Consider the following 15,472-nt stretch of genomic DNA (forward strand, 5'->3'; position numbering starts at 1 on the left):
ACATCCAATTTAGATCCATGAACCTATCAATCAGATCTCGAACACCACACCAGGCTAAGAGAGCAGCGAATCGACAACAGCCCGTCCGACGACGACATCCAAGGGACGCGCCGCCGGACGGAAGAAGGGGGGAATGAAGATTTTCAGGCGCGTGTAGGCGCGTTCTCTCGATTCGATAAGTCAATTGATATCCTTAATTATTCACATTATTAACATCAAATAAACCGTTTTGCCTTAATTGAAAATTTTTTCTGACAAAAAATAAAATATATATTCTTATTACTGGCTAATCCAAAAATTATCTAAATCTATTAATTGAAAATTTTTATAGTGTTTTAGGAAAAAAGAATGCAGAGAGAACAGTAGAGAGAATTGAGAGAATGAGTTGTGTTTTTATTGATAATAGGGGCCTCTTTATATAGAGGATTACAAGCAAAGAATCATAGTCTTACAAGGAAACATAATTGTACTATGATTAGGATATCTACGATGACATCTGTAAGACTAACCCTATTACAACTTGGACAAGTCACCAGAGTTTGGGCCAGACACATAAATTAGATGTCCTTAAACACTCCCCCTTATGTCGCCCAAATGTGGTGCTCCTCTCTTTGCCTCGTCAAAAACCTTGCTGAGTAACAAAAAACTCAGTGGGACAAAAATAACCTCTGTCGAAAGAGAAAAAGAGTACAACATACCCTTCACGTTTCGAGACCAAACATGTAGACATCTCCCCCTAATGTCTGCATCTCCCGCTGATGACTACGTATGATCATGGGAGTTCGGATAACTTCCGCAAATGATGCTACCAACATGTTTCTCAAAAGTGGATTTAGGCAATAAATTTGTAAACAAGTCTGCCACATTATCCTCAGATCGAACCTAGTTCATTTTGATTTTGAGGAGAGCCTGTTGTTGCTGATTATGCTTGGTGTTGTTGCTTTTGATGTAGTCTTGCTTCATTTATTCAAAGCAAGCAGCATTATCCTCATAAATGCTCGTAGGCTAATCTGTGGTAGACTTCAAACCACAACTGCTTCAAACAAGCGTAATTATGGATCCAATCCATATACATTCACAAACTACTTCATGAAGAGCAATGATCTCTGCATGGTTCGAAGATATAGCGACTAGGGTCTGTTTTACAGACCTCTAAGATATTGCAGTCTAATTTATGGTGAACACACAACCAGTTGGGAACAACCTTTGTGTAGGTCACAGAGATTCCCAGCATCAGCAAAACCTTCCAAAATACTAATATCGTTTTGGAATGGGGATAGAGTATGCAGGCCAGTGTTGAGTCCGAATCCATCATCTTTATGTAGGGAGAGAACAAGCCCATATCAATCGTACATCTCAAGTATCTAAAGATATCTTTTACATCACTCCAATGGCATCGCGTTGGTGCAAAGCTATACCTAGCTAACAAGTTCACTGCAAATGAGATGTTTGGTCTTGTGAATTGAGCTAAGTACAATAATGCGTCACAGACCTCAAGTAGGGCACTTTTGCCTCTAGCACATCTTCGTCATCATCCTTCGGACAAAGGGGACCCTTTTTAGGATCAAGACTACGGACGATCATGGGTGTGCTTGAAGGCTTGACCTGTCAAAACGCCTGAGCATCCATCAATACTGCGCTCAAGTTCCCAATCGAGACAAAATCATGTTTTCACAAGATCCTTAATCTCAAACTCGGATTTCAAGTGTTCAACAGTTTCCCTTAACTCTTTAAGAGCTTTCAATGAAGATCATGTTACAACATGAACAACGACAGAATCGAAAACTTGTCACTGAAACGCGCGAGCATTTACATATCCCTTCCCAATCAAGTAGTCACTTAGCGAGCGTTTCAACCTCATTGAAAATGCACTCCGTGGTCTAGAGCCACTTGACTTGGGTGAATGAAGTCCACCAGGAACCTTAATGTATATTCAGTATCTAGATCCCCATAAAGATACGTAGTAACCACATTCATAAGCTGCATATTCAGTTATTCAGAAACTACCAAACTGACAAAGTAGTGGAGTGCAATGACATCCATTACGAGAGAATATATCTCCTCGTAGTCGATTCCAGGGCATTTTGTGAGAAGCCTTGCACCATAAGGCGAGATTGTCATCTCTTTTTCTCATCACGCTTTCTAACGAAGACCCATTAGTCAATAGGTTTTATGTTATGAGGTGTTGGCATCACTGGCTCGAAAAACCTTCCTCTTCATTAGAGAATCCAACTTAACCTGGATCGCATCTTTCCATTTAGGCCAAATTTCTCTATGATGGCATTCATTCATTAACAGAGCGTGGTTCAATATCATCAGACTCAACAAACTCATACGCTATGAAATGCGCGAATACAACATCAATCATAATGGAGTTTCTATCCCACGTCTCATGCACACTAGTGTTATTTTCAGAGAGCTCTATATTCTCAGGAATAGGTTTTGATGTTGAGGCGTCCCCCAACAATAATCTGGAAGATTCTCATGAGACGGATTTTGAATGTTGATGATCAAAGAATTGAGTTGTGCCAAATTATCCTTTGAACCAATGGACCTCCCACGCATTCTAACTGGGGCCATGACTTGTAACGCTAGAGTGTCACTCTCTATGGCGTTGATGCCATGCCTACCTCCATATAGGGTGGCACTACGTCCTCTCGTAGAGACGTCCATCCTTGCAGACATGTTTGCAGCAGATATGTGTGATCTCGTCACTTTAGCGGGGATCGAGATGAGACATAGTGGGGACAGACTACCACAATTCTTGTCGTTCTTGTTGAACATTTGTGTTCTTATCTCCCCCTAACGATAGGAATATTATCTCGTCAAAGTGACAATCCACAAATCTAGCATTAAAGAGATCGCCTAGCAAGGGCATTAAGTGGCAGACGATTGTTGGAGTCTCATATCCAACGTATTTTCCTAGTCGTCTGTGAGGACCCATCATAATGAGCCGTGGCGGTGCAATAGGCACATAAATGGCACACTCAAATGAGTGTAAGTACGAGATACTTGTACCCAGTCACTAGCTATAACACAGAGAGAGATTGAGTGGCGGTGGGTCGTGGATGAATTAACATAGCTGCATGCGATATTGCATCACCCCAAGAAGATATATGGAGATTGGTGCTCATTACCAATGTCTGGGCTACCATCGTAGTCATTTTCGCGAGACCATTTGGGTGTGTACGTACATGGGAATATGATGTCCAACATCAGTCCCAGTGATATGCAATAATCATCGAAAGTCTTCGATGTAAACTCCTTAGCATTGTTAAGTTGAATTGACTGAATGAGATGATCCGGGGAGTGAGCCCGTCGCATATGATTTGTGCTAGGAGTGCAATATAAGTAGCATTACAGGTGGGAAATGGCACAACACGTGATCAACAAGTTGGTTGAATCGGTCCACAGAATCCCCTCAGATTCTATATAAGAACGAGATGAATATTCTCATATCCTTTGAGTAGGACGATCTCGGTCCTAATTTCCCTAAGGAACAGGCTTTGTAGAAAGAGTGAGAGGCCTTAGAAGTAATCAATGAGGATTTTGGTTGGGCTTGAGCGTCTGAAACGCTATTTGAAGCAAAGTTGGTGATTGCAACATCACCTGGGGCGCCATCACCATGATGGACGCTATCCATGGTGTCATGGATATTGACTGCACCAGCCTTAGGCTGGCGGTGGACAGTGGTGGCGCCAGAGGCAGCAGCGACGGTCACACTTAGTCCAGGAATCAACCTTTGATTCGTGCTTTGTTTCGCTCGAAAGAATGTGAAGTCTTTAGTAGATGGATCATCATATCATGACTAGGATGATCTATCCTGTTGTGTCAAAGCCAATATGTGTCTAAATCCAATATATCTTCTCTCATAACTCTATTAGATTTAATAGCTCGAATAGTGGTGGCATAAAAACCACTAGATAGACACATAAGTTTCTCTAAGATGCGCCTATATTTGCAATCATTAGAGGTAGTGCAAAGGAATTATTTTCCTTTCTCTACATACATTTTAGCATGGAATTCATTGGCTCGAATAGCTCAATAGGGTTCAATTTGCCCTAGGAGCGTAGAGAGTTTTTGTGACAGTAATCAAGGTACCATTTGGAAAGAGGAATTTGGGCAATTCCATGTCCTTGAACTAAACTTGATGACCCAACATTATAGTCACGGAGGAATGTTTAGGCAATATCTCTAAGAATGATTGCCTATGGCAGTGAATGGTGTGCGTAGTCTCACTATCCGCAAGACTCTGAAGTTCTCTAAGATTCATTCCTCAAAAGCTCAGAATTGAAATGTAGTCATAATGAAAAGGACTCGAAATTTTATTCATAAGCCAACGATATACATCATTGTTTCTTTGACCAAAAGAAAATCTAATCCGAAACTAGCTAATGCAAAACAAAGGTAGTCGTTTGACTTCTTTCGGTAACTCCAAAATAAATATGACCAGGTGAGTAGAGAGATGTCGGTGAAGCAAAGTTCGCTTAAGTACCACTTATCTTAAAACCTTCCTAGACATCATACTTACTTTGGATGAGGCTAGTTGAAGAAAAACTTAACCAATGGCATTTACAAAATATATGGCAATTGCCTATTATATCTCTTGGAAAAATAAATACTCATTCAGAATCGCTAGTCTCTTGATCTTGGCCTGATTTGAAGTCTTCAACCCTTAGTTCGAGATCACCTTCTTGATCTGCTTGTTCTATGTAATGAGTTTCTCTTGCTTCACAATATACTTTGTAGGTGGTGTAAACACTCTCACGAGCTCTACAAACATGTGCCCAATGACCGGATGCTCCACATCGAGAACATACATCTCTGTGCTCAGGCTTCCATGATTGAGGCACTTTGAAAGAGTCATTAGGATGGCTCTTAGTGTTGGTAGCGCCACCAACATGGCCAGAGGCGTTGCCTCCCTCTCTCTTTCCGTGTTCTCCTATTTTGGCGGTTACCTTCCTCATTAGAGCGAGAATATGGACCAGAATGTCCAGAAATGTCCCTAGATTTAGGGTTTCACTCTTGGCACCCTCCCTTAGGGGCGCGACTATAATTGGACTCCGAAATATGCTTTGTTTCCACGAGCCTCGAATTATAGTTTTTCATAAGGATGTTGTCATGCTTTTCAGCGACATTCATAGCTCTAATGAGCTCATGAAACCTTGTGATCAGTTCTACAGTAACATCGATTCGATAGTTCTTAGCAATAATCAAAGCAGAGACAGGGAAGGTAGAAAGAGTCTTCTTAATTAAAATTACATATGTGATATCTTTTCCACAGAATTTCATTAAGGATTTAATGTGAAGTGCTTCTGAGTTGTAGTCAAGAATTGACTTGAAATCACAGAAGCGGAGGTTATGCCATCTCACTTCTAGGTTAGGAAGCAGGGAGTCACGGACGTTGCTAAATCTTTCTTCGAGTGAGAGCCACAACCTTCTGGGGTCTTCTTCATTCATATACTCGTACTGGAGCGAATCATTCATATGACGAGTCATTAGGATGATGGCTTTGGCCTTATTTGCCTCCAAGGCTGCTCCATTTGCTTCCAAAGCTTGAGCTTGCTCAATAGTTAGCACATCCTGACTAGGCTCAAGAATTGTATCTAGGATTCTATTGGCCTTGAGATGCTGGCAGACATCACGAACCCACTTGTGATATCCAGAGCCAGTTGTTCCTAATGGCGCGAAGTCCAGTTTGTTCACGTTACTCATCCTGAAAGAGAACAAGAAAAAAGGGTTAGTTTCGGAGCAAAAGGGCTACCACGAAAACAACAAAAATTTCTGAGTGTAGTCGCTCCCAAGAAATTAGGAATTTCTGAGCGTAATCGCTCCTAAGAAATTCAGTTCCAAGAGGTATTGGATTAGATCGAAACAATGATGTGTATGTGGTCGATCGTATCTTCTCAACAAACCCTAAGTTTGGAGATCTCTACAAGCTCCAAGCTTGGAGATAACATGAACCCCTACAGTTCAGCTTAGGTCTCCCCACGAAAGAAGAAGGGGGGTAGAAGAAGGGAGGTTGCATGTCCCCGAGAAAAAAGAAAAGAAATTGAAAGTACGGAAAGCGGGAACGTTTAATAAAAAAGTTGGCTGAATTCTAGTCGGAAAACGTTCACCGAATGTCAGTCTGGTCGTCGGTGGCCGGAACTTGGGCGGAATTGCCCTAAATAGGTTATGTTTGGTTTTTCTGCCTACAGTTCAGTGACTTAGGCGGTCGGTTCAGTTACTTTTAGACCGGTTCTTGAGGTTCTAATTCCGGTTCCTGAATCTTGGCGTCGAGCAGCTACTGGTGACTGAGTTTGGCGGCCGTAGGAGGTTTGGAATGCGGCGAACCGCTGTCGGTAGGTGTCGGTCACGGAGAATATCACAAATAGTCACTCAACTTTTACTTGTTTGACACTTTTGTCACTCACTTTTTAAATATATTATTTTGGTCACTTAATTTTAACTCTATTATTCACTTTAATCACTCCGTTAATTTTTTCATTAAAAATAAAAACTTTATTTGCCACAATATTAAGGATATTTCATCCAACCAATTGTGGAAAGTTGAGAAGTCTGAATTGGAATGATTGGAAGAAGTGATTAAAGTGAAACAAAATATTCATTAGGTGACTAGACTGATTGACAGAGTAATAGTTGAGTGACCAAAATGATATACTTAAAAATTGAGTGACCAAAGTGTCAAATGAGTCATAATTGAGTGACTATTTGTAAAGTTTTTCCTATATACTAGTTAATAAATAATCTAGCGAAGATGACTTTCTTTCGGTCTGGTATGTATGACAAAGTCTGGATTATTAGTGGTATATAATTAAGTCTATCTATATAATATCACAAAGTCCTAGATATTTATCATTGATCATTTAATTATTCGTTCCCAGCAGCGGAGCTAAGTGTAGGCTTATGCCCAAAATTTGTTCCAACCAAAAAATTTGTTTCATTTTTTCCAGAACGGTGGCATGCATGAAGGTGCATTATTTCCCAATATTGCTTTATATAAATTCGTCAAGCTAATTAGGAACTAGAGGTAGCCAGAAAGAATTACCTTTCAACTACATCCAATGTCATCAATTGTTCACGACGCTCCCGCTCTGATTTTGTCCACTCCACTCCACCAAAAAATGGCGCCATCAGCACGTGCCCCAGTACCCGAAGCGGCGCCAACTTGACCGATCCGCCTCCGAGCGAAACCGCCAGGTGCTGAGCTGTGGTGCCACCAGAAGACTCACCCACGACAAAAACCATGTCAAAGCCAACGACACCACCACGTATCCAGGGGCGGACGGACATGGAAGGCTATATGGGCTCAAGCCTAGACAAGATTTTGGGCTAAAAACCCTTAGGTATATATATATATATATATACCTTTCAGCCCATACCAGCCCAAAGAAAAAAAAAAATTATCCAGCAAAATCGCGTGTATTCCCACTTCCCAGTCTCCCACAACACTGACAGCAGCTCACAGGCTCACACAGTCACACTACCTTTCGCCTTCTCGTAAACGAGGTATGAAGCTCTATCGATCTCCCCTGTTTTGAATTTTTGATACATCTCTGTTCTTCACTTCTTCTTCCTACTCTGTTTTTCCCAATGGGGTTTTCTCAAAGAAATCCCAGATCTCCTCTCGCCGATTCTGTTTGCTCGTCCCTAAGATCTGCTTGGAATATTTGTAAATCCCTAAGTGAGTGTTTTATGCCTAGATATTGCCCAGTTTGTATGCTTCTCTGCCTTTGTCTTGCTTTAGTAACATGCCAAACTCTACATTCTTTCTTGGGATTCCTTCAATCTACTTTGTATAATCATATGGTTCTTTCCAAGGTTATGATAGGAAATCCCACTTGAAAATTTCACTCCAACCCAGTGGCGGATGTAATTGACTAATTGTGAGTTGGGCTTTTCTGTATAAGTTAAGGATTGGGAGAGAGAGAGAGAGACAAAGATTCCATGTTAGCTGAGGATCTTGAATTCTTGATCATGGTCGGTCAGTCGGTGGATAGCCTATGAGGCTATGATGATTGTATATTTAGTTAGAATTACCGACTGATGTCTTTGATGATAAATTACTGGCAAAAAAAAAATAAAAAATAAAGTAACAATAAGTGAATGAGCTTTTGTTGGGCTTTGGGATTTCTTGATGCTTTCTTTGGCTTCTGATTATGTTGTGATTATTTTTTATTTAAAGATGTGCATTTTGTGTTGCAGATTGGAGAATTTTTATTTGAGAGTTTTGGTGATAGTGTCTGGGTTTATTCATAATACCGAGATTGCTGTTGATGCCCTTTCCATCTAGTTAGTGTTACTAACTTTATATTCTTTAGCCTGTCTTATTTAAACAGTGAGTGTTCATTTCACAAACCCATTAGAATTATATATATGTTAAGGAGGCACATATTAAATCCATTAGACATTAAAGTCTGCTGCTAGTTAGTAACTAATAGTAATGTATAATTAGTTGTAGTTGTATAATTCTAATGGTGGTATCTATATAATATTATAGGTATTGAATATAATGACAGATCACCAGAAACCCAAGAGGTACAAAAATCTTTTGTCATGGTTTACAAGTGGTACTCCATCAAGTGATAGTGTCGATGAGATTAGAAGTGGGAGTGGGAGTGGGAGTAGAAATGTGACTGAGAATTCTGTTAATGATGTCCCTTTAAACCCTTCTCCATCTATTCCACTAGAAGAGTGTCATAATGAAAGAATTGAGAGAGAAGAAAGTTTTGATGTTAGTTCTCTTGAACGTGATCCAGGAATACGACGTCCAATATGCAAGTACCCTTTCCTTTGAATGAGCGTGACAATATTCTTTGTCAGTCATTGCAAAAAAAAGCCATAGACATCTTCAATGCTCTCAATTTTCTTTCAATAACAAAATCAAAACTTCAAGATATGAGAGAAGATGGTTGGGATGATTTGATTATGAGGGTTGAATCATTTTGTTGTCAGTATGATATTATTATGCAAGATATGTCTGCTCCTTACAAGAATAGTACAAGGGTTTGTGAACAAAATATTGCAAATGAGCATTATTATTGGGTCAATACACTTAATGCTGTGATAGACTTTCAGTTGGCAGAGTTGGATAGTAGATTTACAGATAATTTGTTGGAGCTCCTTATTCTTAGTGCTACATTTGATCCACGTGATAATTTTCGATCATTTAAATGTGAAGATGTTTGCAATCTTGCTTTGAGGTTTTATCCTCATGATTTTACATCATATGATATGCTTGCTCTAGATATGGAGTGTGGGTATTTTCTAGCAGATATTCAGAAGGATCCAAGATTTGCCAACACAACTACTGTGTCTGATTTGTGTCGGCGGTTAGTTGAATCAAGAAAGTCAGCATTCTTTCCTATGATTTATAGATTGATTTGTCTTGTGCTGACTCTGCCAGTTTCTACAGCAACAACAGAGAGAGCATTTTCATCTATGACCATCATAAAAAACAAACTTCGAAATAAGATGGAAGATGAGTTTTTTGATGATTTGATGGTTCTCTACATCGAAAAAGAATTTGCCGATAGCATTGATAATGATTCTGTGATTGCTGAGTTTGAAGTGAGTGGGCCTCGGAGGGTACGATTTAGTTAATTTATTGTTGTTTTACAACAAATGTATGCTTGTAGTTTTTAATTTACGGGGTTTGGTTTTATGCCCCCTCCGTTGTATGTTTTGATTGAAAATAATAAAGGCGTGAGAATGAGTCTCCCACTGTGTTCCAAACCTCAAAAAAAAAAAAAAAAAAAAACAAATTTGTACACTTCTAATTAGCCTAGACAATAATTGGATCCTGGATCCGCCACTGCACGTATCCCTGCATCACAGTCACCACCACTCTCAATCATTGAGGCCTCCCTCTGCAGCCACTCCACTGCACTCGCCGCATCATCCAGCGCAGCCAGGAGCTTATCCTCTGGTGCAAGCCGGTGGTCCGGTGACACCACAAGGGCGTTGAGCCCGGCTGCCAAACGGACACATTCGTTGCGGAAGTTGGGCCAGACACGTGAGCCCACGCAAAACCCGCTGCCTTGAAAGTAAAGCACCACCGAGAGCTTGGCAGTGGAGGAAGTAGGGTTTGTTAATCTTGGTTTGTATAAACAGAGGGAGAGGTTGAGGGTTTGGTCGTAAGTAATTTTGAAGACGACGGAGCTGTCATCGATGTATCCAACAGGGCCGAAGTTTATGTCCTCGAAAGGGCAACGCCAGGTTGAACTGTCGCTGAAGACACGGAGAATGCCACCGAGGTCATCTACAATGTGAGGTTGGGAACCCTTTTTTTTTGTGTTGAAGATGGAGGAGGGTGATGGTTCATATAGAGGAGAAAGAAGGAAGGATGGTACCTAGTGGTTGATTTTTTTTTCCCCCTAAGTTCTGAAAGTACGTACGTACGTGGTGGATTATAATAAATTGAAATTTAGATCGTAATTATAGATTTGAAAATGGAACATTTGGCAGTATCGAACGTGGCCTTTTTTTTTTTTTTTGGTCCTATTTATGACGAACAAACATATGCATACAACGCATTGTGTTGAAAAATATATGTAAAAAATAAAAATAAAAACAGATATTTGGTTAATCATAGATGATTTTAAGTTTAAAGATATACAACATGTGGTTCAGTAAATGCATTTTGTCCTACTACGGGAATATTTAAGATGTGAAACTCTCACGTCTTGTGTTCGAATGCTGGCTAGTTTGGTTATTTAGTGTTATTTACTTAATTATAAATGTGGCCAGGAGAGGGGCTGTAATGCTCTATTGGTTGTCTGGGCCCCTAGTGGATTTATCTTTGAGCTTAGAAAGCGTTAGAATACCACGAACAATCCGAAAAGAGGGTGTCAAAAAAAAAATATAGGTAACTTTCAAGTTTACGCCTTGTAGTTCACCTATTAATTCTTGCGAATAACATATTTTCCAGTTTCCGCTCATATTTTCTTAATTTCAATAGCTGAAATTTTGAAACATAATGCTAAGATCATCTCATAGAAAATCAATACAATTGAAGTTGTTTAATTTTTAAATTGTATGACAGAAATTGTATGTCATAGTTGGATGATTAGGATGAATCATCAAGTAAAGATCTCCAATTTAGTTTATATATTTTTTTTATCTACAAAAAATGATCTTATTATTATGTTGAAGGGTTTGAAATATGAAAATCTAAATCCGAAGATGAACCTAAACATCGTCCCTTAATCATTTCATTAATTAAGGAAGTTGAACTAGCTAGGAAGCAATAAAATTTGTACATGAAATAAGACCTAGCTAAGCTAGCTAAGAATTACATGAGGAAAAAGAATGAGAGATCTCTAACACACACTACCATGCATCATCTACTTAAATACTTAATTAAACAATCATCAGGAATAAAGTCAGTACTAGTAGTTCAGTACAACTACGTGCCAGTTCATGCAGTATTGTATGTTTTAATCATGGACAACAGAACCATAATTTAATTATAAGGAAATTAAGGGGAACTGAAGAACTACAATTGGGGGTGCCAAGGCCACAGCAGGCCCTCTACTAGCTCTGTGTGCCCCTACTCAGGGCCGGTCCTGACATTTTGGAGGCTTGAGGCGAATAATTAAAATGTGGCCTCATAAAAAAAATTGTAAAAGTAAAATGGAATTAAAATGGTCTACTCATTTCTTTGTTCTCTGGAATCATTTCAAACATCGGAGCATCCTCCAGTATTGATTCATGGACATAACTATAATCAGAGACAATCTCATGAGAGGGATTCTCTACATTGATGATTAATGGATCGGTTTGTGCCTTACTCACCCTCTTCCTTGGGTGAGTGTCAATCGAACCAAGTGGCCTCTCCCCCTCTTCCTTTGGGGAGCCACGGCCTCAACCACACCTCCACTAAGTGTGGTTGCAGTGCCTCTATCTGCGGCGTTGTGCCCCTTGTTGGGGACTTCTAACCTTGCAGGCACGTTTGCAGCTGGTATATGTGATCTCATCACTTTTGCGATATCAGTAAACGTATCAGGCATCGAATCTGCTACGTTCTGAAGATCGATTATTCTTTTCACTTCACTTTCACATTGTGAAGTGCGGGGATCAAAATGAGACAGAGTGGGGACAAACCACGACAATTCCTGTCGTTCCCTTGAAAAATCCTTTTTCCTATCTCCCCCTAACGACGGGAAAACTGTCTCATCAAGGTGACAATCCGCAAATCTAGCGGTAAAGAGATCGCCTGTCAAGGGTTCCAAGTAGCGATAATTGTTGGGGATTCGTATCCAACATAGATACTTAATCGTCTCTGAGGACCCATTTTGGTGCACTGTGGGGGCGCAATAGGCACATATACTGCGCAACCAAATATGCATAAGTGTGAAATGTCAGGTTCATATCCAGTTACCAACTGGTACGCAGAAAATGGTTGGCTAGCAGTGGGTCTGAAACGAATAAGTAAAGCTGCGTGCAATATTGCATAACCCTAGGCGGATATAGGTAGCTTGGTGCGCATAACCAGTGCCCTAGCCACCATCTGTAGCCTTTTGATGGTGGCTTCTGCGAGACCATTTTGTGTATGCACATGGGGTACAGGATGCTCTACATTGATCCCAATAGACATGCAATAATCATCAAATGTTTTTGATGTAAACTCTCCAGCGTTATCAAGCCTTATAGACTTGATAGGGTGATCAGGGTGGTGAGCCCTTAAGCGTATAATATGTGCTAGGATTTTTGCAAATGCAGCATTTCTTGTGGACAATAAAGCGACATGTGACCAGCGTGTCGAAGCATCCACCAGAACCATAAAGTACTTGAATGGTCCGCATTCTGGATGGATAGGTCCACAGATATCTCCTTATATTATTTGTAAGAATGGAATGTTTTGTTTTGTGTCTTTAGTATAGGAAGGTCTCGATCCTGTTTTTGCTAAAGAGCAGGCTTTACAAAATGAGTGATGTGCCTTTGAAATAGTCAATGAGGCATAATGGGAGGGAGGTAGTGCTTCTGGTATTTCAGAAGGCAATGGCTGCATTTGAGCAGTACTAGGACCGATACCTTGCAGTGTGGCAGATTTTTCTCCCATTTTATTTTTCACTCGAAAGAAGGGATGTCCGTGTGAGTTCTTTAAAATACGGATGATCATGTCACGACCAGGGTGCCCTAGGCGGTCATGCCAAAGCCTGTATGAGTCAGTGTCCCACATTTCATTGTTGGTGACAGCATAGGATTCAATGATCCAAATTGTAGTGAGGTACAGTCCACTAGATTGACTCATAAGTTTCCCTAAAATGCGTTTCCTTCCACATTCATTAGAGGTAATATAAAGGTATTCAGTTCCATTCTTACAGTGTGTTTCTACACGATAACCGTTGGCACGAATATCTTTGAAACTTAACAAGGTTCGATTAGCTCTTGGTGAGTATTTCTATTTGGGTAGAATGACAATCTTTTCATTCTAATAATTTTTCTTTTTCTAGATGTATTGCTTTACATCTTTATAGTGCTATTTCGAACCATGTAAATATGTGTAGTAAATAAAATCGAATAAATTCAATTGCTTCAGAATAAAATCCGAAATTTATTAATAAGCCAACGATAATCAAATCAAGATCTTGTTCAGAAATCTAATTCATCAATCCATGATTGAAAATAAACTTTAAGACCAAGCAATAGTCTAATTAAAAATGAGGCATTATGCCTTCACAACTGTCTTTGGAAAATAAATAGATAAAGCAGATCAGTCAAAATCTAGTCCATCCATTGACTGAGCAAGTTCCTTGTTGCCATTGAAGTCTGCAATTGCGAGGTTGACATCTGGGTTATGGCCTCCTTCTTCCATATAGTGAGCCTCTTGTTCTTTAGACTCCCTATACCTCTTGTAAGTGGCTGCAACTATGTTGCTTGCTTGGCAGTTCTTGTACCAATGCTCAATGACTCCACACCTATAGCATGGTTCATTGCCAACTCTTTCTTGTTTGACTGAAGGGTTCTTAGGTGCCCTGTGCACCTTGTTTCCATGACCACTAGGGCCAGCACCACTATCTTTGCACCATACATTGGGAGGGCCTCCACGGCCCATACCACGACCCCCACATCCCTTGCCACGTGGTGCATTGTTGCCACGTGGGTAGGGATGAGCACGTCCAACCCCCTTTGCATTGGGGTTCTTTCCACCTTTCACTTTGCCATAATTAGCCTCGGGAATTTTCTTTGTCCCAACAGGCCTGGCATTGTTGTTCAAAAGAACCTCATTATGCCTCTTAGCCACTTGCAGTAGGCTGATCAGCTTATTGAATGTTGTGATTCTTCTGTTGTCATACTCCAGCCTATACTGGTTCGCTAGTATAAGTGTTGAAGTAGGAAAAGTAGAAAAGGTCTTTTGGATCATATCATCTTCTGTGAGCTCCTTTCCACAAAAATTTAGACGTGCCTTTAAGCGCAACATGTCCTTGTTGAAGTCATTGACCCTTTTGTAGTCAAGCAAGCGGATTTCATTCCACTGAACAGTTAGTTCTGGGAGCAAGGTGTCATGAATGTTCCCAAAACGTCCCTTAAGGGCATCCCACAGTTCTTTGGGTGTCTTCAACTGAAGGTAGTCCGAGCGTAGGCTAGGATCAATATGTCACCTCAGAAACATTAAGGCATTTGCTTTCACCTTGTCAGACGGTCCATCGTCTTTGGGGTCAGTGAGAGTTTTGATGGTGGCAGTGTATTCTTTTGCCACAAAGGCAGTTTCTACATCGGAAACCCAACGGTGGTACTCAAGTCCTTCTGAGTCCAAAATGTCAAATTCAGGTCGAGTTGGATTAGTCATCTACATAAACAAGAGGCAAGATATAAATTACGCAATCATAAAGACATCCACGTGAATTATTTTCCAAAAATATGAATTAGATTTCAAGACCAAGATTCGTAATGGTCACATATTTTTTTTCGATGCTATGTGAAAATGTTTTATCACGGCACTACACCAATTTCGGAATCAGACAACACATATCAGACGACAGCAAACATTTTAACTGTCGTCTGATTTAATCAGACGACAGCAAGAAATATTGTGTCGTCTGAGTTTTCGAATTAGACAACAGTTTTTTCTTGGCTCTTGTGCAATAGCATTTCAGACAATTGTTTATTTTTTTGATGTTGTCTGAATGAATTAATTCAGACAACAGTTATTATGTGATGTTGTCCAAGGTTCATTTATACAATGGTTGATTTTTGCTGTTGTCTGATTATTTTCAGTCACACAACTGTTATTAGGTGTCTGTTGTCTGATATCTTGTAAGTCAATGGCTACTGAAAGATGTTGTTTGATTTAAGTGGTTCAGACAATGGTTTTTAATTTGTCTGTTGTTACATGAGTTTCAGACAATGCACTTTATTTGATGTCGTCTGAGTTTTAGATTTTTTTTTTGGATACAATGAATAGCTGACTTTAGTTAGGGTTTGACTTATACTTTTAACACTTATACTCTTTCAACTCGTTCCC

At 40.0% G+C, this 15,472-nt stretch overlaps 1 protein-coding gene across 1 annotated transcript; it reads right to left on the reverse strand.

Moving 5' to 3' along the window:
- Window positions 1-7,047: 7,047 nt before the first annotated feature.
- LOC133722996 (carboxylesterase 15-like) lies at window positions 7,048-14,097 on the reverse strand. The gene is made up of 3 exons (XM_062149831.1): window positions 14,005-14,097; window positions 9,839-10,286; window positions 7,048-7,283 (listed from the first exon to the last, which is right to left on the reverse strand). Exons 1-3 carry the CDS (start codon window positions 14,095-14,097, stop codon window positions 7,048-7,050), a joined length of 777 nt encoding a protein of 258 aa, XP_062005815.1.
- Between the last annotated feature and the right edge of the window lie 1,375 nt (window positions 14,098-15,472).

The sequence above is a fragment of the Rosa rugosa genome, chromosome 7, assembly GCF_958449725.1.
Source record: "Rosa rugosa chromosome 7, drRosRugo1.1, whole genome shotgun sequence".
In the NCBI taxonomy this organism is placed as follows: Eukaryota; Viridiplantae; Streptophyta; class Magnoliopsida; order Rosales; family Rosaceae; genus Rosa; species Rosa rugosa.